This window comes from Panulirus ornatus, chromosome 10 (assembly GCF_036320965.1).
Source record: "Panulirus ornatus isolate Po-2019 chromosome 10, ASM3632096v1, whole genome shotgun sequence".
NCBI lineage: Eukaryota > Metazoa > Arthropoda > Malacostraca > Decapoda > Palinuridae > Panulirus > Panulirus ornatus.
In genome coordinates this window covers 1,810,001-1,836,977 of record NC_092233.1, presented here as the reverse complement: position 1 = coordinate 1,836,977, position 26,977 = coordinate 1,810,001, and the positions used below count along the sequence as shown (strand labels likewise).

At 41.0% G+C, this 26,977-nt stretch overlaps 1 protein-coding gene across 2 annotated transcripts in view; it reads left to right on the top strand.

Annotated features, from left to right (window-relative positions):
- The window catches only part of nau (myogenic-determination protein nautilus), a 242,458-nt gene continuing 215,481 nt past the window's right edge, over positions 1–26,977 (top strand). The window contains exon 1 of one of the 2 annotated variants that reach the window (XM_071665402.1): positions 1–1,107. In XM_071665402.1, coding sequence (XP_071521503.1) covers positions 685–1,107 — 423 coding nt within the window. In that variant the 5' untranslated portion in view covers positions 1–684. The remainder of the gene's footprint in view (positions 1,108–26,977) is intronic. The other variant, XM_071665401.1, reaches the window with a different exon arrangement.

The following is a 26,977-nucleotide window of genomic DNA, read 5'->3' as shown; positions in this document are numbered from 1 at the left end:
AACTGCAGCAGTGAGTTGCACTGTTGCAGTAATGACAAGTACCTAGTCCAACGACCAAACGTAGCTGTTGTTGTTTCTGTGTAAAAGATGAAGAAAAATGGACGAGGTAGATATAGACTGATAAGTGTTGTGGCAGTCTGGCCAGCATGGCCGGCCCCACGGTAGCTCAGGGTGCCGGTGGGAGTGTCAACTGACCCACAGTGTTGATTGTGCGGAGGTGACGGTGCCTGTGAGTCGGATGTATGAACGGCACTACTACTGGACCATGTGAACCCGCCCGGCCGAACTGAGTTGTGTTTTTCCTCACATGATCGAATATAGTGAGGTAACTGTTGGCCAGAGTGACCGTGCCATGATGGCAGGATGATAGAGGTAGTATACTCCGACAGTGAACAGTGCCAGGCTAGGGCTGGAGGGACAGTCCAGGAACCCCGCTAAGCAGTGCCACTGACAGTGTCAGCGACCGTGGCGAGGATGACCTAGCCCGCGTCCGACGCGACAGTTACCACAACAGCAGTTCCCTCCATTCTAAACAGCTGCGGAGATGGTGGTGGAGTGAGAGACGAAATTCATAAAGAGCGGTCCAGCAGCGGGCGGTGTACAGCAAGCAGTGCAGGAGAGGAGGAGGCGACCAGCGTAGCGGCGAGCGTGAGGAGGCCGAGGCCGGGGGCATCGCCTCCCACTATGATGCCTGAGCTTAGGTCCTGCCGCTACGAGACGCGTTACTCGGACAGCCTCTCTCCAGAAGCCCGCCCTCACTCAGTGTCCCCCAGTTACCACGACCACAGACGCGCCCGCACCCACTTCTCTCCCACGCACGAGGCCCGCCCGTCCTCAGCAGACCTGGCTCAACCATTCCTCACCAGCTCCCAACATCACGGCCATGCACATAGCACCGATAGCAGCTTCACTCTCAAATCAGAGGATGAATACCTCGACGAGGACGATGGACATGTCCCGCACGTCCTGGCCCCGCCCACACATTTGGCGGGACACACACATGCTCGCACGTGTCTCCTGTGGGCGTGCAAAGCCTGCAAGAGAAAAAGCGTCACTGTGGACAGAAGGAAAGCGGCCACAATGCGAGAGCGACGGCGATTACGAAAGGTGAGGCGGCCGAGTACTGTGGGTTCCTGGCATGTTGTGGTGTGGATAAGGGAGGTGTGTTTAGGGAAGTCTTTTGGGTGACGTTAATAAGGTGACCTTTAGGATGATGGTGGGCTATGATATCTCCCGTGATCTGCCTTTACCTTGATTTGTGATCCCAAGAATGACAGAGCCACTTCTGCAGGAGCTCCTACTGCTTCAACTGAACTGCGTTACTTCCAGTAAAAGGGAAATGTAGCCTCGTCCTACATTGATTTTTTTACTCGCTGTATAACCTCGTACAGGCGGGGCCTGGTAACAGTATATATATATATATATATATATATATATATATATATATATATATATATATATATATATATATATATTCCTATGACTCCATGAGAAAAATGAAACACGATATATATTTATATATATATATATATATATATATATATATATATATATATATATATATATATATATATATATATATATATACGCCGCATTAATTTTCCTTTATTCATTACCTTTCAAGATATGTTCATCTCATCGTCAGAAACTGTAGTTACAAATGCATTATATTAGTTGACTGAAAACATTACAACATCATGTTCAAATTCTACATCAGTATAGACAACAAAACAATTATATTTTGTTTTACTGCATCAAATCAGCTGTCGTATTATCAATGTAACTGCAGATATGATGACTACTATGAGCATATCTCGAAACGGCATGCATATACAAAATTATTTTAACACATTTATCTAGTTCTGCTGTGGCCAGGAATCCCTAAGGCATGATCTGTTGCTGATGTGTGATATATATATATATATATATATATATATATATGCAAAGGTGAGTAATGTGGCAGTTGAGGGAATAATTGGTATGCATGGGGTGTTCAGTGTTGTAAATGGAAATGGTGAAGAGCTTGTAGATTTATTTGCTGAAAAAGGACTGGTGATTGGGAATACCTGGTTTAAAAAGCGAGATATACATAAGTATACGTATGTAAGCGGGAGAAATGGCCAGAGAGCGTTATTGGATTACGTGTTAATTGACAGGCGTGCGAAAGAGAGACTTTTGGATGTTAATGTGCTGAGAGGTGCAACTGGAGGGATGTCTGATCATTATCTTGTGGAGGCTAAGGTGAAGATTAGTATGGGTTTTCAGAAAAGAGGAGTGAATGTTGGGGTGAAGAAGGTGGTGAGAGTAAGTGAGCTTGGGAAGGAGACCTGTGTGGGGAAGTACCAGGAGAGACTGTGTACAGAATGGAAAAAGGTGAGAACAATGGAAGTAAGGGGAGTCGGGGAGGAATGGGATGTATTTAGGGAATCAGTGATGGATTGCGCAAAAGATGCTTGTGGCATGAGAAGAGTGGGAGGTGGGCTGTTTAGAAAGGGTAGTGAGTGGTGGGATGAAGAAGTAAGAGTATTAGTGAAAGAGAAGAGAGAGGCATTTGGACGATTTTTGCAGGGAAAAAATGCAATTGAGTGGGAGAAGTATAAAAGAAAGAGACAGGAGGTCAAGAGAAAGGTGCAAGAGGTGAAAAAAAGGGCAAATGAGAGTTGGGGTGAGAGACTATCAGTAAATTTTAGGGAGAATAAAAAGATGTTCTGGAAGGAGGTAAATAGGGTGCGTAAGACAAGGGAGCAAATGGGAACTTCAGTGAAGGGCGTAAATGGGGAGGTGATAACAAGTAGCGGTGATGTGAGAAGGAGATGGAATGAGTATTTTGAAGGTTTGTTGAATGTGTCTGATGACAGAGTGGCAGATATAGGGTGTTTTGGTCGAGGTGGTGTGCAAAGTGAGAGGGTTAGGGAAAATGATTTGGTAAACAGAGAAGAGGTAGTAAAAGCTTTGCGGAAGATGAAAGCCGGCAAGGCAGCAGGTTTGGATGGTATTGCAGTGGAATTTATTAAGAAAGGGGGTGACTGTATTGTTGACTGGTTGGTAAGGTTATTTAATGTATGTATGACTCATGGTGAGGTGCCTGAGGATTGGCGGAATGCGTGCATAGTGCCATTGTACAAAGGCAAAGGGGATAAGAGTGAGTGCTCAAATTACAGAGGTATAAGTTTGTTGAGTATTCCTGGTAAATTATATGGGAGGGTATTGATTGAGAGGGTGAAGGCATGTACAGAGCATCAGATTGGGGAAGAGCAGTGCGGTTTCAGAAGTGGTAGAGGATGTGTGGATCAGGTGTTTGCTTTGAAGAATGTATGTGAGAAATACTTAGAAAAGCAAATGGATTTGTATGTAGCATTTATGGATCTGGAGAAGGCATATGATAGAGTTGATAGAGATGCTCTGTGGAAGGTATTAAGAATATATGGTGTGGGAGGCAAGTTGTTAGAAGCAGTGAAAAGTTTTTATCGAGGATGTAAGGCATGTGTACGTGTAGGAAGAGAGGAAAGTGATTGGTTCTCAGTGAATGTAGGTTTGCGGCAGGGGTGTGTGATGTCTCCATGGTTGTTTAATTTGTTTATGGATGGGGTTGTAAAGGAGGTAAATGCAAGAGTCCTGGAAAGAGGGGCAAGTATGAAGTCTGTTGGGGATGAGAGAGCTTGGGAAGTGAGTCAATTGTTGTTCGCTGATGATACAGCGCTGGTGGCTGATTCATGTGAGAAACTGCAGAAGCTGGTGACTGAGTTTGGTAAAGTGTGTGGAAGAAGAAAGTTGAGAGTAAATGTGAATAAGAGCAAGGTTATTAGGTACAGTAGGGGTGAGGGTCAAGTCAATTGGGAGGTGAGTTTGAATGGAGAAAAACTGGAGGAAGTGAAGTGTTTTAGATATCTGGGAGTGGATCTGTCAGCGGATGGAACCATGGAAGCGGAAGTGGATCATAGGGTGGGGGAGGGGGCGAAAATTTTGGGAGCCTTGAAAAATGTGTGGAAGTCGAGAACATTATCTCGGAAAGCAAAAATGGGTATGTTTGAGGGAATAGTGGTTCCAACAATGCTGTATGGTTGCGAGGCGTGGGCTATGGATAGAGATGTGCGCAGGAGGATGGATGTGCTGGAAATGAGATGTTTGAGGACAATGTGTGGTGTGAGGTGGTTTGATCGAGTAAGTAACGTAAGGGTAAGAGAGATGTGTGGAAATAAAAAGAGCGTGGTCGAGAGAGCAGAAGAGGGTGTTTTGAAATGGTTTGGGCACATGGAGAGAATGAGTGAGGAGAGATTGACCAAGAGGATATATGTGTCGGAGGTGGAGGGAACGAGGAGAAGAGGGAGACCAAATTGGAGGTGGAAAGATGGAGTGAAAAAGATTTTGTGTGATCGGGGCCTGAACATGCAGGAGGGTGAAAGGAGGGCAAGAAATAGAGTGAATTGGAGTCATGTGGTATACAGGGGTTGACGTGCTGTCAGTGGATTGAAGCAAGGCATGTGAAGCGTCTGGGGTAAACCATGGAAAGCTGTGTAGGTATGTATATTTGCGTGTCTGGATGTGTGTATGTGCATGTGTATGGGGGGGGGGGGGTTGGGCCATTTCTTTCGTCTGTTTCCTTGCGCTACCTCGCAAACGCGGGAGACAGCGACAAAGTATAAAAAAAAAAAAAAAAAAAAAAAAAAAAAAAAAATATATATATATATATATATATATATATATATATATATATATATATATATATATATGCAAGAGTTTTGGAAAGAGGGGCAAGTATGAAGTCTGTTGTGGATGAGAGAGCTTGGGAAGTGAGTCAGTTGTTGTTCGCTGATGATACAGCGCTGGTGGCTGATTCATGTGAGAAACTGCAGAAGCTGGTGACTGAGTTTGGTAAAGTCTGTGAAAGAAGAAAGTTAAGAGTAAATGTGAATAAGAGCAAGGTTATTAGGTACAGTAGGGTTGAGGGTCAAGTCAATTGGGAGGTGAGTTTGAATGGAGAAAAACTGGAGGAAGTGAAGTGTTTTAGATATCTGGGAGTGGATCTGGCAGCGGATGGAACCATGGAAGCGGAAGTGGATCATAGGGTGGGGGAGGGGGCGAAAATTCTGGGAGCCTTGAAGAATGTGTGGAAGTCGAGAACATTATCTCGGAAAGCAAAAATGGGTATGTTTGAAGGAATAGTGGTTCCAACAATGTTGTATGGTTGCGAGGCGTGGACTATGGATAGAGTTGTGCGCAGGAGGATGGATGTGCTGGAAATGAGATGTTTGAGGACAATGTGTGGTGTGAGGTGGTTTGATCGAGTAAGTAACGTAAGGGTAAGAGAGATGTGTGGAAATAAAAAGAGCGTGGTTGAGAGAGCAGAAGAGGGTGTTTTGAAATGGTTTGGGCACATGGAGAGAATGAGTGAGGAAAGATTGACCAAGAGGATATATGTGTCGGAGGTGGAGGGAACGAGGAGAAGAGGGAGACCAAATTGGAGGTGGAAAGATGGAGTGAAAAAGATTTTGTGTGATCGGGGCCTGAACATGCAGGAGGGTGAACGGAGGGCAAGGAATAGAGTGAATTGGAGCGATGTGGTATACCGGGGTTGACGTGCTGTCAGTGGATTGAATCAAGGCATGTGAAGCGTCTGGGGTAAACCATGGAAAGCTGTGTAGGTATGTATATTTGCGTGTGTGGACGTATGTATATACATGTGTATGGGGGTGGGTTGGGCCATTTCTTTCGTCTGTTTCCTTGCGCTACCTCGCAAACGCGGGAGACAGCGACAAAGCGAAAAAAAAAAAAAAAAAAAAATATATATATATATATATATATATATATATATATATATATATATATATATATATATATATATATATATATATATATACATATATATATATATATATATATATATATATATATATATATATATATATATATATATATATATATATATATTTATTTTCCAAAGAAAGGAACAGAGAAGGGGGCCAGGTGAGGATGTTCCCTCAGAGGCCCGGTCCTCTGTGTGTGTGTGTAGAGAGAGAGAAAGAAAGATTACTTCCCGCGTATTCCCTGCGTGTCCTGGAAGGCTACTAAAGGGGGCGGGAGCGGGAGAGCTTGAAACCCGCCCCTCCTTGTATTTCAGTTTCTAATAGGGGAACCAGGAGGAGTCAAGCGGGGAGTGCTCATCCTCCTCGAACGCTCAGACTTGAGTGTCTGAATGTGTGTGGATGTAATCAAGATGAAAAGAAAGGAGAGATAGGTAGTATGTTTATGGAAAGAAACCTGAATGTTCCGGCTCTGTGTGAAACAAAGGTCAAGGGTAAAGGGGAAGAATGGTTTAGAAGAGTCTTAGGAGTAAAGTCACGGGTTAGTGAGAGACAAGATATGAGGAAAGAGTAGCTCTACTCCTGAAGCAGGAGTTGTGAAAGTGTGTGATAGATTGTAAGAAAGTGAATTCTAGATTGATGTGGGTAAAACTGAAAGTGGATGGAGAGAGATGGGTGGTTATTGGTGCATATGCACCTGGTCATGAGAAGAAAGATCACGAGAGGCAAGTAGTTTGGGACCGGCTGAGTGAGTGTTTCAGCAGCTTTGGTGCAGGAGACCGGGTATTAGTGATGGGTGATTTAAATGCGAAGGTGAGTAATGTGGCAGTTGAGGGTATAATTGGTGTGCATAGGTATTCAGTGTTTTGAATGGAAATGGTGAAGAGTTTGTGGATTTTTGTGCTGAAAAATGACTGGTGATTGGGATTACCTCATTTAAGAGAGACAAACATATTTATACGTATGTGAGTAGGAGAGATGATCAAAGGGCTTATTTGGATTGAGTGTTAATTGAAAGGCGTGTAAAAGAGAGACTTTTGAATGTTAATGTGCTGAGAAGGGAGGGATGTCTGATCACGATCTTTCGGGGGCAAAGGTGAAGATTTGTAAAGTTTTTCAAAAAAGAAGAGAGAATATTGGGAGAGGAGAGTGGTGAGAGTAAGTGAATTTGGAAAGGGCACTTATGTGAGGAAGTACCAGGAGAGATTGAATGTCGAATGGCAAAAGTGAGAGCAAATGAAGGACTTCAGGGTATATGGTGTGGGAAGTAAGTTGCTAGAAGCAGTGAAAAGTTTTTATCAAGGTTGTGAGACATATGTACGAGTACGGAGAGAGGAGAATGATTGGTTTCCAGCGAAAGTCGGTCTCCGGCAGGGGTGTGTGATGTCCCCATGGTTGTTTAATTTGTTTATGGATGGGGTGGTCAGGGACGTAAATGAAAGAGTTTTGGAGAGAGGGGAGAGTATGGAGTCTGATGGGGATGAGAGGGCCTGGAAAGTGAGTCAGATGTTCGCCGATGATGTACCTCTGGTGCCTTATTCGAGTGAGAAACTGCAGAAGTTGGTGACTGAATTTGGAAAAGTGTGTGAAAGGATAAAGTTAAGAGTAAATGTGAATAAGAGCAAGGTTATTACGTTCAGCAGGGTTGAGGGACAAATCAATTGGTATCTAACTTTGAGCGAAGAAATATTGAAGGAAATGAAGTGTTTTAGATATCTGGGAATGGACGAAGCAGCGAATGGAACCATGGAAGCGAAAGTGAGCTATGGGGTGGGAGGTAGGGGGCGAAGGTTCTTGGGGCGATTAAAAATGTGTGGAAAGAAAGAATGTTAACTCGGAGTGCATAAATGCGTATGTTTGAAGGGACAGTAGTTCCAACAATTTTATATGGTTGCGAGCCATGGGCTACAGATAGAGTTGTACAGAGGAGGGTGCATGTGTTAGAAAGGAAATGTTCGGCACAATATGGTGTGAGGTGGTTTGATCGAGTAAGTAATGAAAGCGTAAGAGGGATGTGTGGAAATAATGAGTGTGGTTGAGAGAGCAGAGGAGGGTGTGTTGAAATGGTTTGGACACATGGAGAGAATCAGTGAGGTGAGATTGACAAAGAGGATATATATGTGTCAAAGGTGGAGAGAACAAGGAGAAGCGGGAGACGAAATTGGAGGCTGAAGGATGGAGTGAAAAAAGATTTTGAGTGATAGGGGCCTGAACACACAGAAGGGTGAGAGGCGTGCAAGGAATAGAGTGACTTGGAACGATGTGGTTTACCGGGGTCGACGTGCTGTCAGTGGACTGAACCATGGCATGTGAAACGTTTGGAAAGGTCTGTGGGGCCTGGATGTGGAAAGGGAGCTGTGGTTTCGGTGCATTACACATGACAACTAGAGACTCAGTGTGAACGAATGTGGCCTTTTTTGTCTGTTTTCCTGGTGCTCCCTCGCTGACTTAGGAAATAGCGATTAAGTATGATAAATGAATAAGTGTATATATATATATATATATATATATATATATATATATATATATATATATATATATATATATATATATATATATTTTTTTTTTTTTCATACTATTCGCCATTTCCCGCATTAGCGAGGTAGCGTTAAGAACAGAGGACTGGGCCTTTGAGGGAATATCCTCATATGGCCCCCTTCTCTGTTCCTTATTTTGGAAAATTTAAAAAAAAAATGAGAGGGGAGGATTTCCAGCCCCCCGCTCCCTTCCCTTTTAGTTGCCTTCTACGACATGCAGGGAATACGTGGGAAGTATTCTTTCTCCCCTATATATATTTATCTATTCATTCACTTTATTTATTTATTTATTCACTTTGTATATATATATATATATATATATATATATATATATATATATATATATATATATATATATATATATATATATATATATATATACATATAAATGAATATACATACATATATATTTTTTTTCTTTTTTTTTTTTTCCAAAAGAAAGAACAGAGGGGGCCAGGTGAGGATATTCCAAAAAAGGCCCAGTCCTCTGTTCTTAACGCTACCTCGCTAATGCGGGAAATGGCGAATAGTTTAAAATAAAAATAGAAATATATATATATATATATATATATATATATATATATATATATATATATATATATATATATATATATATATATATTTATTTATTTATTTATTTATTTATTTATTTTGCTTTGTCGCTGTCTCCCGCGTTTGCGAGGTAGCGCAAGGAAACAGACGAAAGAAATGGCCCAACCCACCCCCATACACAATGTATATACATACACGTCCACACACGCAAATACACATACCTATACATCTCATATATATATATATATATATATATATATATATATATATATATATATATATATATATATATATATATATATATATATATATATATGCACAAATTTTATCGACCAACCTGTAGGGGTGGATGGACAGCTGGGTTGACTGTGGACCAACTGCTGCAACCAGGATTCAAACCAATGTCCTCGACCATCGGCGGGCCGCGAATGCGTCAAACTCAGGAACGCTAGCCGCCACATCACTTTTTACTTTTTTTTCTTTAAAAAAGTAGGAACTGGGAAGGGGCCAAGTGAGGACATTCCCTCAAAGGCTCAGTCCTCTGTTCTTAGCGATACGTCGCTAACGCTGGAAATACCGAATATGCATGAAAAACACACACACACACTCATATATATATATATATATATATATATATATATATATATATATATATATATATATATATATATATATATATATATATATATATATTCTTTCTTTTCTTTTAAACTATTCGCCATTTCCCGCGTTAGCGAGGTAGCGCAAGGAAACAGACGAAAGAAATGGCCCAACCCACCCCCATACACATGTATATACATACGTCCACACACTCAAATATACATACCTACACAGCTTTCCATGGTTTACCCCAGACGCTTCACATGCCTTGATTCAATCCACTGACAGCACGTCAACCCCGGTATACCACATCGCTCCAATTCACTCTATTCCTTGCCCTCCTTTCACCCTCCTGCATGTTCAGGCCCCGATCACACAAAATCTTTTTCACTCCATCTTTCCACCTCCAATTTGGTCTCCCTCTTCTCCTCGTTCCCTCCACCTCCGACACATATATCCTCTTGGTCAATCTTTCCTCACTCATTCTCTCCATGTGCCCAAACCATTTCAAAACACCCTCTTCTGCTCTCTCAACCACGCTCTTTTTATTTCCACACATCTCTCTTACCCTTACGTTACTTACTCGATCAAACCACCTCACACCACGCATTGTCCTCAAACATCTCATTTCCAGCACATCCATCCTCCTGCGCACAACTCTATCCATAGCCCACGCCTCGCAACCATACAACATTGTTGGAACCACTATTCCTTCAAACATACCCATTTTTGCTTTCCGAGATAATGTTCTCGACTTCCACACATTCTTCAGGGCTCCCAGAATTTTCGCCCCCTCCCCCACCCTATGATCCACTTCTGCTTCCATGGTTCCATCCGCTGCCAGATCCACTCCCAGATATCTAAAACACTTCACTTCCTCCAGTTTCTCTCCATTCAAACTCACCTCCCAATTGACTTGACCCTCAACCCTACTGTACCTAATAACCTTGCTCTTATTCGCATTTACTCTTAACTTTCTTCTTTCACACACTTTACCAAACTCAGTCACCAGCTTCTGCAGTTTCTCACATGAATCAGCCACCAGCGCTGTATCATCAGCGAACAATCGACTCACTTCCCAAGCTCTCTCATCCACAACAGACTTCATACTTGCCCCTCTTTCCAAAACTCTTGCATTCACCTCCCTAACAACCCCATCCATAAACAAATTAAACAACCATGGAGACATCACACACCCCTGCCGCAAAACTACATTCACTGAGAACCAATCACTTTCCTCTCTTCCTACACGTACACATGCCTTACATCCTCGATAAAAACTTTTCACTGGTTCTAACAACTTGCCTCCCACACCATATATTCTTAATACCTTCCACAGAGCATCTCTATCAACTCTATCATATGCTTTCTCCAGATCCATAAATGCTACATACAAATCCATTTGCTTTTCTAAGTATTTCTCACATACATTCTTCAAAGCACACACCTGATCCACACATCCTCTACCACTTCTGAAACCACACTGCTCTTCCCCAATCTGATGCTCTGTACATGCCTTCACCCTCTCAATCAATACCCTCCCATATAATTTACCAGGAATACTCAACAAACTTATACCTCTGTAATTTGAGCACTCACTCTTATCCCCTTTGTCTTTGTACAATGGCACTATGCACGCATTCCGCCAGTCCTCAGGCACCTCACCATGAGTCATACATACATTAAATAACCTTACCAACCAGTCAACAATACAGTCACCCCCTTTTTTAATAAATTCCACTGCAATACCATCCAAACCTGCTGCCTTGCCGGCTTTCATCTTCCCCAAAGCTTTTACTACCTCTTCTCTGTTTACCAAATCATTTTCCCTAACCCTCTCACTTTGCAAACCACCTCGACCAAAACACCCTATATCTGCCACTCTATCATCAAACACATTCAACAAACCTTCAAAATACTCACTCCATCTCCTTCTCACATCACCACTACTTGTTATCACCTCCCCATTTGCGCCCTTCACTGAAGTTCCCATTTGCTCCCTTGTCTTACGCACTTTATTTACCTCCTTCCAGAACATCTTTTTATTCTCCCTAAAATTTAATGATACTCTCTCACCCCAACTCTCATTTGCCCTTTTTTTCACCTCTTGCACCTTTCTCTTGACCTCCTGTCTCTTTCTTTTATACATCTCCCACTCAATTGCATTTTTTCCCTGCAAAAATTGTCCAAATGCCTCTTTCTTCTCTTTCACTAATAATCTTACTTCTTCATCCCACCACTCACTCCCCTTTCTAATCAACCCTCCTCCCACTCTTCTCATGCCACAAACATTTTTTGCGCAATCCATCACTGATTCCCTAAATACATCCCATTCCTCCCCCACTCCCCTTACTTCCATTGTTCTCACCTTTTTCCATTCTGTACTCAGTCTCTCCTGGTACTTCCTCACACAAGCCTCCTTCCCAAGCTCACTTACTCTCACCACCCTCTTCACCCCAACATTCACTCTTCTTTTCTGAAAACCCATACAAATCTTCACCTTAGCCTCCACAAGATAATGATCAGAAATCCCTCCAGTTGCACCTCTCAGCACATTAACATCCAAAAGTCTCTCTTTCGCGCGCCTGTCAATTAACACGTAATCCAATAACGCTCTTTGGCCATCTCTCCTACTTACATAAGTATACTTATGTATATCTCGCTTTTATATATATATATATATATATATATATATATATATATATATATATATATATATATATATATATATATATATATATATATATATACATATATATATATATATATATATATATATATATATATATATATATATATATATATATATATATATATATATATATATATATATATAACTTTCTTTCAAACTATTTGCCATTTCCCGCATTAGTGAGGTAGCGTTAAGAACAGAGGACTGGGCCTTTGAGGGAATACCCTCACCTGGCCCTATTCTCTGTTCCTTCTTTTGGAAAATTAAAAAAAAAAAAAAAAGAAACCGAGAGGGGAGGATTTCCAGCCCCCCGCTCCCTCCCCTTTTAATCGCCTTCTACGACACGCATATATATATATATATATATATATATATATATATATATATATATATATATATATATATATATATATATATTTTTGAAACTATTCGCCATTTCCCGCGTTAGCAAGGTAGCGTTAAGAACAGAGGACTGGGCTTCTGTAGGAATATCCTCACCTGGCCCCCTTCTCTGTTCTTTCTTTTGGAAAATTAAAAAAAAAGAAAAAAAAGAGGGGAGGATTTCCAGCACCCGCTGGAAATATATATATATATATATATATATATATATATATATATATATATATATATATATATATATATATATATATATATATATATATATATATGTATGTATCCCTGGGGATAGGGGAGAAAGAATACTTCCCACGTATTCCCTGCGTGTCGTAGAAGGCGACTAAAAGGGGAGGGAGCGGGGGGCTGGAAATCCTCCCCTCTCGTTTTTTGGCGAATAGTTTGAAAGAAAAGATATATATATATATATATATATATATATATATATATATATATATATATATATATATATATATATATATATATATATATATATGTATATATATATATATATATATATATATATATATATATATATATATATATATATATATATATATATATATATAGATAGATAGATAGATAGATATAGATGTATGTATATATATATATATATATATATATATATATATATATATATATATATATATATATATATATATATATATATATATATGTATATATTTATATATATATATGGTAGAAAAGTTTTAAGACTAACCCTCACCAGCTTTCTGAAAATGGTCGCTAGTCTGTGCGCCCTGACAACGATCCTTCTTCACACACTGCTGCCTCAGTTCAGTAAATCTTTATTAAATAATCAAAAGAGAAGAAACTGGTCTAGCACACCCTGTGCGTTCACCTCACCTTGCCCCATGTTAATTTTTTCGGTACTCAGATATAAGAATGAAACTGCAAGGCAGAAGATCTGATGAGAGTTAAGTAACTATCCATAATAATGATAACCAGCATTCCATCAGTCAGCTCACAGGTGAAATCCTCCAACCTGGCATCTAGTAGCGACAGAAACTTGCTATACCATGAGATCATTACCTTGAGGGAAACTGCTTTAAAATTTTGTATGTAAACTGTTCTTTGAAATTAGGATAAAGGCTAAGTAAAGCTGGGGTGAAGAGAGTGGTAAGAGTATGTGAGCTTGGGAAGGAGATTTGTGTGAGGATGTACCAGGAGAGATTGAGTGCAGAATGGAAACGGGTGAAAGCAAATTACGAAAGGGGAGTGGGGGAAGAATGGGATGTATTTAGGGAAGCAGTGATGGCTTCCGCAAAAGATGCTTGTGGCATGAGAAGCGTGGGAGGTGGGCAGATAGAAAGGGTAGTGAGCAGTGGGATGTATAAGTAAGTTTATTAGTGAAAGAGAAGAGAGAGGCATTTGGACGATTTTTACAGGGAAATAGTGCAAATGAATAGGAGATGCATAATAGAAAGAGGCAAGAGGTCAAGAGAAAGGTGCACGAGGAGAAAAAGAGGGCAAATGAGAGTTGGGGTGAGAAAGCATCATTAAATTTTAAGGAGAATAAAAAGATGTCTTGGAAGGAGGTAAATGAATTGCGTAAGACAAGAGAACAAATGGGAACATCGATAAAGTGGATTAATAGGGGGGTGATAACAAGTAGTGGTGATGTGAGAAGGAGGTGGAAGGAGTATTTCGAAGGTTTGTTGAATGTGTTAGATGACAGAGTGGCAGATATAGGGTGTTTTGATCGAGGTGGTGTGCGAAGTGAGAGGGGTCAGGGAGAATGATTTGGTAAACAGAAACGTGGAATTTATTCAAAAAGGCGGTGACTATGTTGTTGATTGGTTGGCGAGGATATTCAAAGTATGTATGGCTCATGGGGAAGTGCCTGAGGATTGGCGAAATGCATGCATAGTGCCACTGTACAAAAGAAAAGGGGATAAAGATGAGTGTTCAAATTACGTAGGTATAAGTTTGTTGTGTATTCCTGGAAAATTATATGGGAGGGTATTCATTGAGAGGGTGAAGGCATGTACAGAGCATCAGATTGGGGAAAAGCAGTGTAGTTTCAGAAGTGGTAGAGGATGTGTGGATCAATTGTTTGCTTTGAAGAATGTATGTGAGAAATACTTAGAAAAACAAATGGATTTGTATGTAGCATTTATGGATCTGGAGAAGGCATATGATAGAGTTGATAGAGATGCTCTGTGGAAGGTATTAAGGGTATCTGATGTGGGAGGTAACTTGCTGGAAGCAGTGAAAAGCTTTTATCGAGGATGTAAGGCATGTGTACGAGTAGGAAGAGAGGAAAGTGACTGGTTCTCAGTAAATGTAGGTTTGCGGCAGGGGTGGGTGATTTCTCCATGGTTGTTTAATTTGTTTATGGATGGGGTAGTTGGGGAGGTGAATGCAAGAGTTTTGGAGAGAGGGGCAAGTATGCAGTCTGTTGTGGATGAGAGAGCTTGGGAAGTGAGTCAGTTGTTGTTCGCTGATGATAAAGAGCTGGTGGCTGATTCATGTGAGAAACTGCAGAAGCTGGTGACTGAGTTTGGTAAAGTATGTGAAAGAAGAAAGTTAAGAGTAAATGCGAATAAGAGCAAGGTTATTAGGTACAGTAGGGTTGAGAGTCAAGGCAACTGGGAGGTAAGTTTGAGTGGAGAAAAACTGGAGGAAGTAAAGTGTTTTAGGTAGCGCTGGTGGCTGATTCGGGTGAGACATTGCATAAAGCTGGTGACTGAGTTTCGTAAAGTGTGTGAAGGAAGAAAGCTGAGAGTAAATGTGAAGAAGAGCAAGATTATTAGGTACAGTAGGGTTGAGGGACAAGTCAATAGGGAGGTAAGTTTCAATGGAGAAAAACTGGAGGAAGTGAAGCGTTTTAGATATCTGGGAGTGGATTTGGTAGCGGATGGAACCATGAAAGCGTAAGTGAGTCACAGGGTAGGGAAAGGGGCCAAAGTGCTGGGAGCGTTGAAGAATGTGTGGAAAGCTAGAACATTATCTCAGAAAGCAAAAATTTGTATGTTTGAAGAAATAGTGGTTCCAACAATGGTATATGGTTGCGAGGCGTGGGCTATAGATAGGGTTTTGCTCAGGAGAGTGGATGTGTTAGAAATGAGATGTTTGAGGACAAAATGTGGTGTGAGGTGGTTTGATCGAGTAAGTAATGAAAGGGTAAGAGTGTGATTCAGAGAGTAGAAGAGGGTGTATTGGAATGGTTTGATCACATGGAGAGAATGAGTGAGGAAAGATTGACAAAGAGGATATATGTGTCAGAGGTGGAGGGAACGAGGAGAAGTGGGAGACCAAATTGGAGGTGGAAGGATAGAGTCAAGAAGATTTTGAACGATCGGGGCCTGAACATGCAGGAGGGTGAAAGACGTGCAAGAAATAGAGCGAAGTGGAACGATGTGGTATAACGGGGACGACGTGCTGTCAATGGATTGAACCAGGGCATGTGAAGCGTCTGGGGTAAACCATGGAAAGTTTTGTGGGGCCTGGATGTGGAAAGGGAGCTGTGGTTTCGGTGCATTATTACATGACAGCTAGAGACTGAGTGTGAACGAATGGGGCCTTTGGTGTCTTTTCCTAGCGCTACCTCGCACACATGAGGGGGGGAGGGGGTTGTTATTCCATGTGTGGCGAGGTGGCGATGGGAACAAATAAAGGCAGACAGTATGAATTATGTGCATGTGTATATATGTATATGTCTGTGTGTGTATATATATGTGTACATTGAGATGTATAGGTATGTATATTTGAGTGTGTGGACGTGTATGTATATACATGTGTATGTGGGCGGGTTGGGCCATTCTTTCGTCTGTTTCCTTGCGCTACCTCGCAAACGCGGGAGACAAGGACAAGGCAAAATAAATAAATAAATAAAATATATATATATATATATATATATATATATATATATATATATATATATATATACATATATATATATATATATATATATATATATATATATATATATATATATATATATATATATATATATATATATATATATATATATATATATATATATATATATTGGAGGTGGAAAGATGGAGTGAAAAAGATTTTGTGTGATCGGGGCCTGAACATGCAGGAGGGTGAAAGGAGGGCAAGGAATAGAGTGAATTGGATCGATGTGGTATACCGGGGTTGACGTGCTGTCAGTGGATTGAATCAGGGCATGTGAAGCGTCTGGGGTAAACCATGGAAAGCTGTGTAGGTATGTATATTTGCGTGTGTGGACGTATGTATATACATGTGTATGGGGGTGGGTTGGGCCATTTCTTTTGTGTGTTTCCTTGCGCTAACTCGCAAACGCGGGAGACAGCGACAAAGCAAAAAAAAAAAAAATAAATAAAATAAAATATATATATATATATATATATATATATATATATATATATATATATATATATATATATATATATATATATATATATATGCATATATATATACATATATATATATATATATATATATATATATATATATATATATATATATATATATATATATATATATATATATATGGTACAGGGGAGAAAGAATACTTCCCACGCATTCCTCACGTGTCGTAAAAGGCGACTAAAGGGGACGAGAGCGGGGTGCCAGAAACCCTCCCCTCCTTGTATTTTAACTTTCTAAAAGGGAAACAGAAGAAGGAGTCACGCGGGGAGTGCTCATCCTCCTCGAAGGCTCAGATTGGGGTGTCTAAATGTGTGTGGATGTAACCAAGATGTGAAAAAAGGAGAGATAGGTAGTATGTTTGAGGAAAGGAACCTGGATGTTTTGGCTCTGAGTGAAACGAAGCTCAAGGGCAAAGGGGAAGAGTGGTTTGGGAATGTCTTGGAAGTAAAGTCAGGGGTTAGTGAGAGGACAAGAGCAAGGGAAGGAGTAGCTTTACTCCTGAAACAGGAGTTGTGGGAGTATGTGATAGAATGTAAGAAAGTAAATTCTAGATTCATATGGGTAAAACTGAAAGTTGATGGAGAGAAATGGGTGATTATTGTTGCATATGCACCTGGGCATAAGAAGAAAGTTCATGAAAGGCAAGTGTTTTGGGAGCAGCTGAATGAGAGTGTTAGTGGTTTTGATGCACAAGACCGGGTTATAGTGATGGGTGATTTGAATGCAAAGGTGAGTAATGTGGCAGTTGAGGGAAAAATGGGCATACATGAGGTGTTCAGTGTTGTAAATGGAAATAGTGAAGAGCTTGTAGATTTATGTGCTGAAAAAGGACTGATGATTGGGAATACCTGGTTTAAAAAGCGAGATATACATAAGTATACGTATGTAAGTAGGAGAGATGGCCAGAGAGCGTTACTGGCGCGCAAAAGAGACACTTTTAAATGTTAATATGCTGAGAGGTGCAACTGGAGGAATGTCTGATCATTATCTTGTGGAGGCGAAGCTGAAGATTTGTAGAGGTTTTCAGAAAAGAGGAGAGAATGTTGGGGTGAAGAGAGTGGTGAGAGTCAGTGAGCTTGGGAAGGAGACTTGTGTGAGGAAGTACCAGGAAAGACTGAGTATAGAATGGAAAAAGGTGAGAACAAAGGAAGTAAGGGGAATGGGGTAGGAATGGGATGTATTTAGGGAAGCAGTGATGGATTGCGCAAAAGATGCTTGTGGTATTAGAAGCGTGGGAGATGGGTTGATTAGAAAGGGTAGTGAGTGGTAGGATGAAGAAGTAAGATTATTAGTGAAAGAGAAGAGAGAGGCATTTGGGCGATTTTTGCAGGGAAATAATGCAAATGAGTGGGAGATGTATAAAAGAAAGAGGTAGGAGGTCAAGAGAAAGGTGCAAGAGGTGAAAAAGAGGGCAAATGAGAGTTGGGGTGAGAGAGTATCATTAAATTTTAGGGAGAATAAAAAGATGTTTTGGAACGAGGTAAATAAAGTGCTTAAGACAAGGGAGCAAATGGGAACTTCAATGAAGGGGGCTAATGGGGAGGTGATAACAAGTAGTGGTGATGTGAGAAGGAGATGGAGTGAGTATTTTGAAGGTTTGTTGAATGTGTTTAATGATAGAGTGACAGATATAGGGTGTTTTGGTCGAGGTGGTGTGCAAAGTGAGAGGGTTATAGAAAATGATTTGGTAAACAGAGAAGAGGTAGTAAAAGCTTTGAGAAAGATGAAAGCCGGCAAGGCAGCAGGTTTGGATGGTATTGCAGTGGAATTTATTAAAAAAGGGGGTGACTGTATTGTTGACTGGTTGGTAAGGTTATTTAATGTCTGTATGATTCATATTGAGGTGCCTAAGGATTGGCGGAATACTTGCATAGTGTCATTGTACAAAGGCAAAGGGGATAAAAGTGAGTGCTCAAATTACAGAGGTATAAGTTTGTTGAGTATTCCTGGTAAATTATATGGGAGGGTATTGATTGAGAGGGTCAAGGCATGTACAGAGCATCAGATTGGGGAAGAGCAGTGTGGTTTCAGAAGTGGTAGAGGATGAGTGGATCAGGTGTTTGCTTTGAAGAATGTACGTGAGAAATACTTAGAAAAGCAAATGGATTTGTATGTAGCATTTATGGATCTGGAGAAGGCATATGATAGAGTTGATAGAGATGCTCTGTGGAAGGTATTAAGAATATATGGTGTGGGAGGCAAGTTGTTAGAACCAGTGAAAAGTTTTTATCGAGGATGTAAGGCATGTGTACGTGTAGGAAGAGAGGAAAGTAATTGGTTCTCAGTGAATGTAGTTTTGCGGCAGGGGTGTGTGATGTCTCCATGGTTGTTTAATTTGTTTATGGATGGGGTTGTTAGGGAGGAGACTGCACGAGTTTTGGAAAGAGGGGCAAGTATGCAGTCTGTTGTGGATGAGAGAGCTTAGGAAGCGAGTCAGTTGTTGTTCGCTGATGATACAGCGCTGGTGGCTGATTCATGTGAGAAACTGCAGAAGCTGGTGACTGAGTTTGGTAAAGTGTGTGAAAGAAGAAAGTTAAGAGTAAATGCGAATAAGAGCAAGGTTATTAGGTACAGTAGGGTTGAGAGTCAAGGCGACTGGGAGGTAAGTTTGAATGGAGAAAAACTGGAGGAAGTGAAGTGTTTTAGATATCTGGGAGTGGATCTGGCAGCGGATGGAACCATGGAAGCGGAAGTGAATCATAGGGTGGGGGAGGGGGCAAAAATTCTGGGAGCCTTGAAGAATGTGTGGAAGTCGAGAACATTATCTCGGAAAGCAAAAATGGCTATGTTTGAAGGAATAGTGATTCCAACAATATTGTATGGTTGCGAGGCGTGGGATATGGATAGAGTTGTGCGCAGGAGGGTGGATGTGCTGGAAATGAGATGTTTGAGGACAATGTGTGGTGTGAGGTGGTTTGATCGAGTATGTAATGTAAGGGTAAGAGAGATGTGTGGAAATAAAAAGAGTGTGGTTGAGAGAGCAGAAGAGGGTGTTTTGAAATGGTTTGGTCACATGGAGAGAATGAGTGAGGAAAGATTGACCAAGAGGATATATGTGTCAGAGGTGGAGGGAACGAGGAGAAGTGGGAGACCAAATTGGAGGTGGAAAGATGGAGTGAAAAAGATTTTGAGTGATCGGGGCCTGAATATGCAGGAGGGTGAAAGGCGTGCAAGGAATAGAGTGAATTGGAACGATGTGGTATACCGGGGTCGACGTGTTGTCAATGGATTGAACCAGGGCATGTGAAGCGTCTGGGGTAAACCATGGAAAGTTTTGTGGGGCCTGGATGTGGAAAGGGAGCTGTGGTTTCGGTGCATTATTACATGACAGCTAGAGACTGAGTATGAACGAATGGGGCCTTTGATGTCTTTTCCTATTGCTACCTCGCACACATGGGGGGGAAGGGGGTTGTTATTTCATGTGTGGCGAGGTGAAGATAGGAATAGATAAAGGCAGACAGTGTGAATTATATACATGTGTATATATGTATATGTCTGTGTGTGTATATATATGTGTACATTGAGATGTATAGGTATGTATCTTTGAGTGTGTGGACGTGTACGTATTTACATGTGTATGTGGGTGGGTTGGGCCATTCTTTCGTCTGTTTCCTTGTGCTACCTCGCTAACGCGTGAGACAGCGACAAAGTAAAATAAAAAAATAATATATATGTATATATATATATATATATATATATATATATATATATATATTATTATTATTATTATTATAATTTGTCGCTGTCTCTCGCGTTAGCGAGGTAGCGCAAGGAAACAGACGAAAGAATGGCCCATTCCACCCACATACACATGTATATACATACACGTCCAAACACGCACATATACATACATATACATCTCAACGTATACATATATATATACACACACAGACATATACATATATAAACATGAACATAATTCATACTTTCTGCCCTTATTCTGTCTCGTCCCCTCCCCTCCACACATGAAATGACAACCCCCTCCCTCCGCATGTGCGCAAGTTAGAACTAGGAGAAGACAACAAGGACCACATTCGTTCACACTCAGTCTCTAGCTGTCATGTAATAATGCACCGAAACCTCAGCTCCCTTTCCACATCCAGGCCACACAAAACTTTCCATGGTTTACCCCAGACGCTTCACATGCCCTGGTTCAATCCAATGACAGCACGTTGACCCCGGTATACCAAATCGTTTTAATTCACTCTATTCCTTGCACGCCTTTCACCCTCCTGCATGTTCAGGCCCCGATCACTCAAAATCTTTTTCACTCCATCTTTCTACTTCCAATTTGGTCTCCCACTTCTCCTCGTTCCCTCCACCTCTGACACATATATCCTCTTGGTCAATCTTTCCTCACTCATTTTCTCCATGTGACCAAACCATTTCAAAACACCTTCTTCTGCTCTCTCAACCACACTCTTTATATTAACACACATCTCTCTTACCTTTTCATTACTTACTCGATCAAACCACCTCACACCACATATTGTCCCCAAACATCTCATTTCCAGCACATCCACCCTCCTCCGCACAACTCTATCTATAGCCCACACCTCGCAACCATATAACATTGTTGGAACCACTATTTCTTCAAACATACCCATTTTTGCTTTCCAAGATAACGTTCTCGACTTCCATACATTTTTCAACGCTCCCAGAACTTTCGCCCCCTCCTCCACCCTATGATTCACTTCCGCTTCCATGGTGCCATCCGCTGCCAAATCCACTCCCAGATATCTAAAACAATTCACTTCCTCCAGTTTTTCTCAATTCAAACTTACCTCCCAACTGACTTGTCCCTCAACCATACTGTACCTTATAACCTTGCTCTTATTCACATTTACTCGCAGCTTTCGTCTTTCACACACTACCAAACTCAGTCACCAGTTTCTGCAGTTTCTCACCCGAATCAGCCACCAGCGCTGTATCATCAGCGAACAACAACTGACACTTCCCAAGCTCTCTCATCCACAACAGACTGCATATTTGCCCCTATTTCCAAAACTCTTGCATTCGCCTCCCTAACAACCCCATCCATAAACAAATCACACAACCATGAAGACATCACGCACCCCTGCCGCAAACCAACATTCACTGAGAACCAATCACTTTCCTCTCTTTCTACACGTACAAATGCTTCACATCCTCGATAAAAACTTTTCACTGTTCCTAACAACTTACCTCCCACACCATATATTCTTAATACCTTCCACAGAGAATCTCTATCAACTCTATCATATGCCTTCTCTAGATCCATAGATGCTACATACAAATCCATTTGCTTTTGGAAAGGATCACAACTTTGCGCGTGATCAAGATATTCCTATGAGTCCACGGGGAAAATGAAACACGAAAAGTTCCCAAGTGCACTTTCGTGTAATAATCACATCATCAGGGGAGACACAAGAGAGATATATAACAGTCAGTTGATATACATCGAAGAGACGAAGCTAGGACGCCATTTGGTAAACATGTGATTGTCAAAAACAGCCTTTTTGACAATCACATGTTTACCAATTGGCGTCCTAGCTTCGTCTCTTCGATGTATATCAACTGACTGTTATATTTCTCTCTTGTGTCTCCCCTGATGATGTGATTATTACACGATAGTGCACTTGGGAACTTTTCGTGTTTCATTTTCCCCGTAGACTCATAGGAATATATATATATATATATATATATATATATATATATATATATATATATATATATATATATATATATATATATATATATATATATATATATTGGGAGGTAAGTTTGAATGGAGAAAAACTGGAGGAAGTGAAGTGTTTTAGATATCTGGGAGTGGATCTGGCAGCGGATGGAACCATGGAAGCGGAAGTGAATCATAGGGTGGGGGAGGGGGCGAAAATTCTGGGAGCCTTGAAGAATGTGTGGAAGTCGAGAACATTATCTCGGAAAGCAAAAATGGCTATGTTTGAAGGAATAGTGATTCCAACAATATTGTATGGTTGCGAGGCGTGGGATATGGATAGAGTTGTGCGCAGGAGGGTGGATGTGCTGGAAATGAGATGTTTGAGGACAATGTGTGGTGTGAGGTGGTTTGATCGAGTATGTAATGTAAGGGTAAGAGAGATGTGTGGAAATAAAAAGAGTGTGGTTGAGAGAGCAGAAGAGGGTGTTTTGAAATGGTTTGGTCACATGGAGAGAATGAGTGAGGAAAGATTGACCAAGAGGATATATGTGTCAGAGGTGGAGGGAACGAGAGAAGTGGGAGACCAAATTGGAGGTGGAAAGATGGAGTGAAAAAGATTTTGTGTGATCGGGGCCTGAACATGCAGGAGGGTGAAAGGAGGGCAAGGAATAGAGTGAATTGGATCGATGTGGTATACCGGGGTTGATGTGCTGTCAGTGGGTTGAATCAGGGCATGTGAAGCGTCTGGGGTAAACCATGGAAAGCTGTGTAGGTATGTATATTTGCGTGTGTGGACGTATGTATATACATGTGTATGGGGGTGGGTTGGGCCATTTCTTTCGTTTGTTTCCTTGCGCTACCTCGGAAACGCGGGAGACAGCGACAAAGCAAGAAAAAAAAAAAAAAAAAATATATATATATATATATATATATATATATATATATATATATATATATATATATATATATATATATATATACATATACATATATATATATATATATATATATATATTTTCTTTTTATTATACTTTGTCGCTGTCTCCCGCGTTTGCGAGGTAGCGCAAGGAAACAGACGAAAGAAATGGCCCAACCCACCCCCATACACATGTATATACATACGTCCACACACTCAAATATACATACCTACACAGTTTTCCATGGTTTACCCCAGACGCTTCACATGCCCTGGTTCAATCCAATGACAGCACGTTGACCCCGGTATACCAAATCGTTTAATTCACTCTATTCCTTGCACGCCTTTCACCCTCCTGCATGTTCAGGCCCCGATCACTCAAAATCTTTTTCACTCCATCTTTCTACTTCCAATTTGGTCTCCCACTTCTCCTCGTTCCCTCCACCTCTGACACATATATCCTCTTGGTCAATCTTTCCTCACTCATTTTCTCCATGTGACCAAACCATTTCAAAACACCTTCTTCTGCTCTCTCAACCACACTCTTTATATTAACACACATCTCTCTTACCTTTTCATTACTTACTCGATCAAACCACCTCACACCACATATTGTCCCCAAACATCTCATTTCCAGCACATCCACCCTCCTCCGCACAACTCTATCTATAGCCCACACCTCGCAACCATATAACATTGTTGGAACCACTATTTCTTCAAACATACCCATTTTTGCTTTCCAAGATAACGTTCTCGACTTCCATACATTTTTCAACGCTCCCAGAACTTTCGCCCCCTCCTCCACCCTATGATTCACTTCCGCTTCCATGGTGCCATCCGCTGCCAAATCCACTCCCAGATATCTAAAACAATTCACTTCCTCCAGTTTTTCTCAATTCAAACTTACCTCCCAACTGACTTGTCCCTCAACCATACTGTACCTTATAACCTTGCTCTTATTCACATTTACTCGCAGCTTTCGTCTTTCACACACTACCAAACTCAGTCACCAGTTTCTGCAGTTTCTCACCCGAATCAGCCACCAGCGCTGTATCATCAGCGAACAACAACTGACACTTCCCAAGCTCTCTCATCCACAACAGACTGCATATTTGCCCCTATTTCCAAAACTCTTGCATTCGCCTCCCTAACAACCCCATCCATAAACAAATCACACAACCATGAAGACATCACGCACCCCTGCCGCAAACCAACATTCACTGAGAACCAATCACTTTCCTCTCTTTCTACACGTACAAATGCTTCACATCCTCGATAAAAACTTTTCACTGTTCCTAACAACTTACCTCCCACACCATATATTCTTAATACCTTCCACAGAGAATCTCTATCAACTCTATCATATGCCTTCTCTAGATCCATAGATGCTACATACAAATCCATTTGCTTTTGGAAAGGATCACAACTTTGCGCGTGATCAAGATATTCCTATGAGTCCACGGGGAAAATGAAACACGAAAAGTTCCCAAGTGCACTTTCGTGTAATAATCACATCATCAGGGGAGACACAAGAGAGATATATAACAGTCAGTTGATATACATCGAAGAGACGAAGCTAGGACGCCATTTGGTAAACATGTGATTGTCAAAAACAGCCTTTTTGACAATCACATGTTTACCAATTGGCGTCCTAGCTTCGTCTCTTCGATGTATATCAACTGACTGTTATATTTCTCTCTTGTGTCTCCCCTGATGATGTGATTATTACACGATAGTGCACTTGGGAACTTTTCGTGTTTCATTTTCCCCGTAGACTCATAGGAATATATATATATATATATATATATATATATATATATATATATATATATATATATATATATATATATATATATATATATATATATATATTGGGAGGTAAGTTTGAATGGAGAAAAACTGGAGGAAGTAAAGTGTTTTAGATATCTGGGAGCGGATGGAACCATGGAAGCGCAAGTGGATCATAGGGTGGGGGAGGGGGCGAAAATCCTGGGAGCCTTAAAGAATGTGTGTAAGTCGAGAACATTATCTCGGAAAGCAAAATTGGGTATGTTTGAAGGAATAGTGGTTCCAACAATGTTGTATGGTTGCGAGGCATGGGCTATGGATAGAGTTGTGCGCAGGAGGATGGATGTGCTGGAAATGAGATGTTTGAGGATAATGTGTGGTGTGAGGTGGTTTGATCGAGTAAGTAACGTAAGGGTAAGAGAGATGTGTGGAAATAAAAAGAGCGTGGTTGAGAGAGCAGAAGAGGGTGTTTTGAAATGGTTTGGGCACATGGAGAGAATGAGTGAGGAAAGATTGACCAAGAGGATATATGTGTCGGAGGTGGAGGGAACGAGAAGTGGGAGACCAAATTGGAGGTGGAAAGATGGAGTGAAAAAGATTTTGTGTGATCGGGGCCTGAACATGCAGGAGGGTGAAAGGAGGGCAAGGAATAGAGTGAATTGGATCGATGTGGTATACCGGGGTTGATGTGCTGTCAGTGGGTTGAATCAGGGCATGTGAAGCGTCTGGGGTAAACCATGGAAAGCTGTGTAGGTATGTATATTTGCGTGTGTGGACGTATGTATATACATGTGTATGGGGGTGGGTTGGGCCATTTCTTTCGTTTGTTTCCTTGCGCTACCTCGGAAACGCGGGAGACAGCGACAAAGCAAGAAAAAAAAAAAAAAAAAAATATATATATATATATATATATATATATATATATATATATATATATATATATATATATATATATATACATATACATATATATATATATATATATATATATATATTTTCTTTTTATTATACTTTGTCGCTGTCTCCCGCGTTTGCGAGGTAGCGCAAGGAAACAGACGAAAGAAATGGCCCAACCCACCCCCATACACATGTATATACATACGTCCACACACTCAAATATACATACCTACACAGTTTTCCATGGTTTACCCCAGACGCTTCACATGCCTTGATTCAATCCACTGACAGCACGTCAACCCCGGTATACCACATCGCTCCAATTCACTCTATTCCTTGCCCTCCTTTCACCCTCCTGCATGTTCAGGCCCCGATCACACAAAATCTTTTTCACTCCATCTTTCCACCTCCAATTTGGTCTCCCTCTTCTCCTCGTTCCCTCCACCTCCGACACATATATCCTCTTGGTCAATCTTTCCTCACTCATTCTCTCCATGTGCCCAAACCACTTCAAAACACCCTCTTCTGCTCTCTCAACCACGCTCTTTTTATTTCCACACATCTCTCTTACCCTTACGTTACTCACTCGATCAAACCACCTCACACCACACATTGTCCTCAAACATCTCATTTCCAGCACATCCATCCTCCTGCGCACAACTCTATCCATAGCCCACGCCTCGCAACCATACAACATTGTTGGAACCACTATTCCTTCAAACATACCCATTTTTGCTTTCCGAGATAATGTTC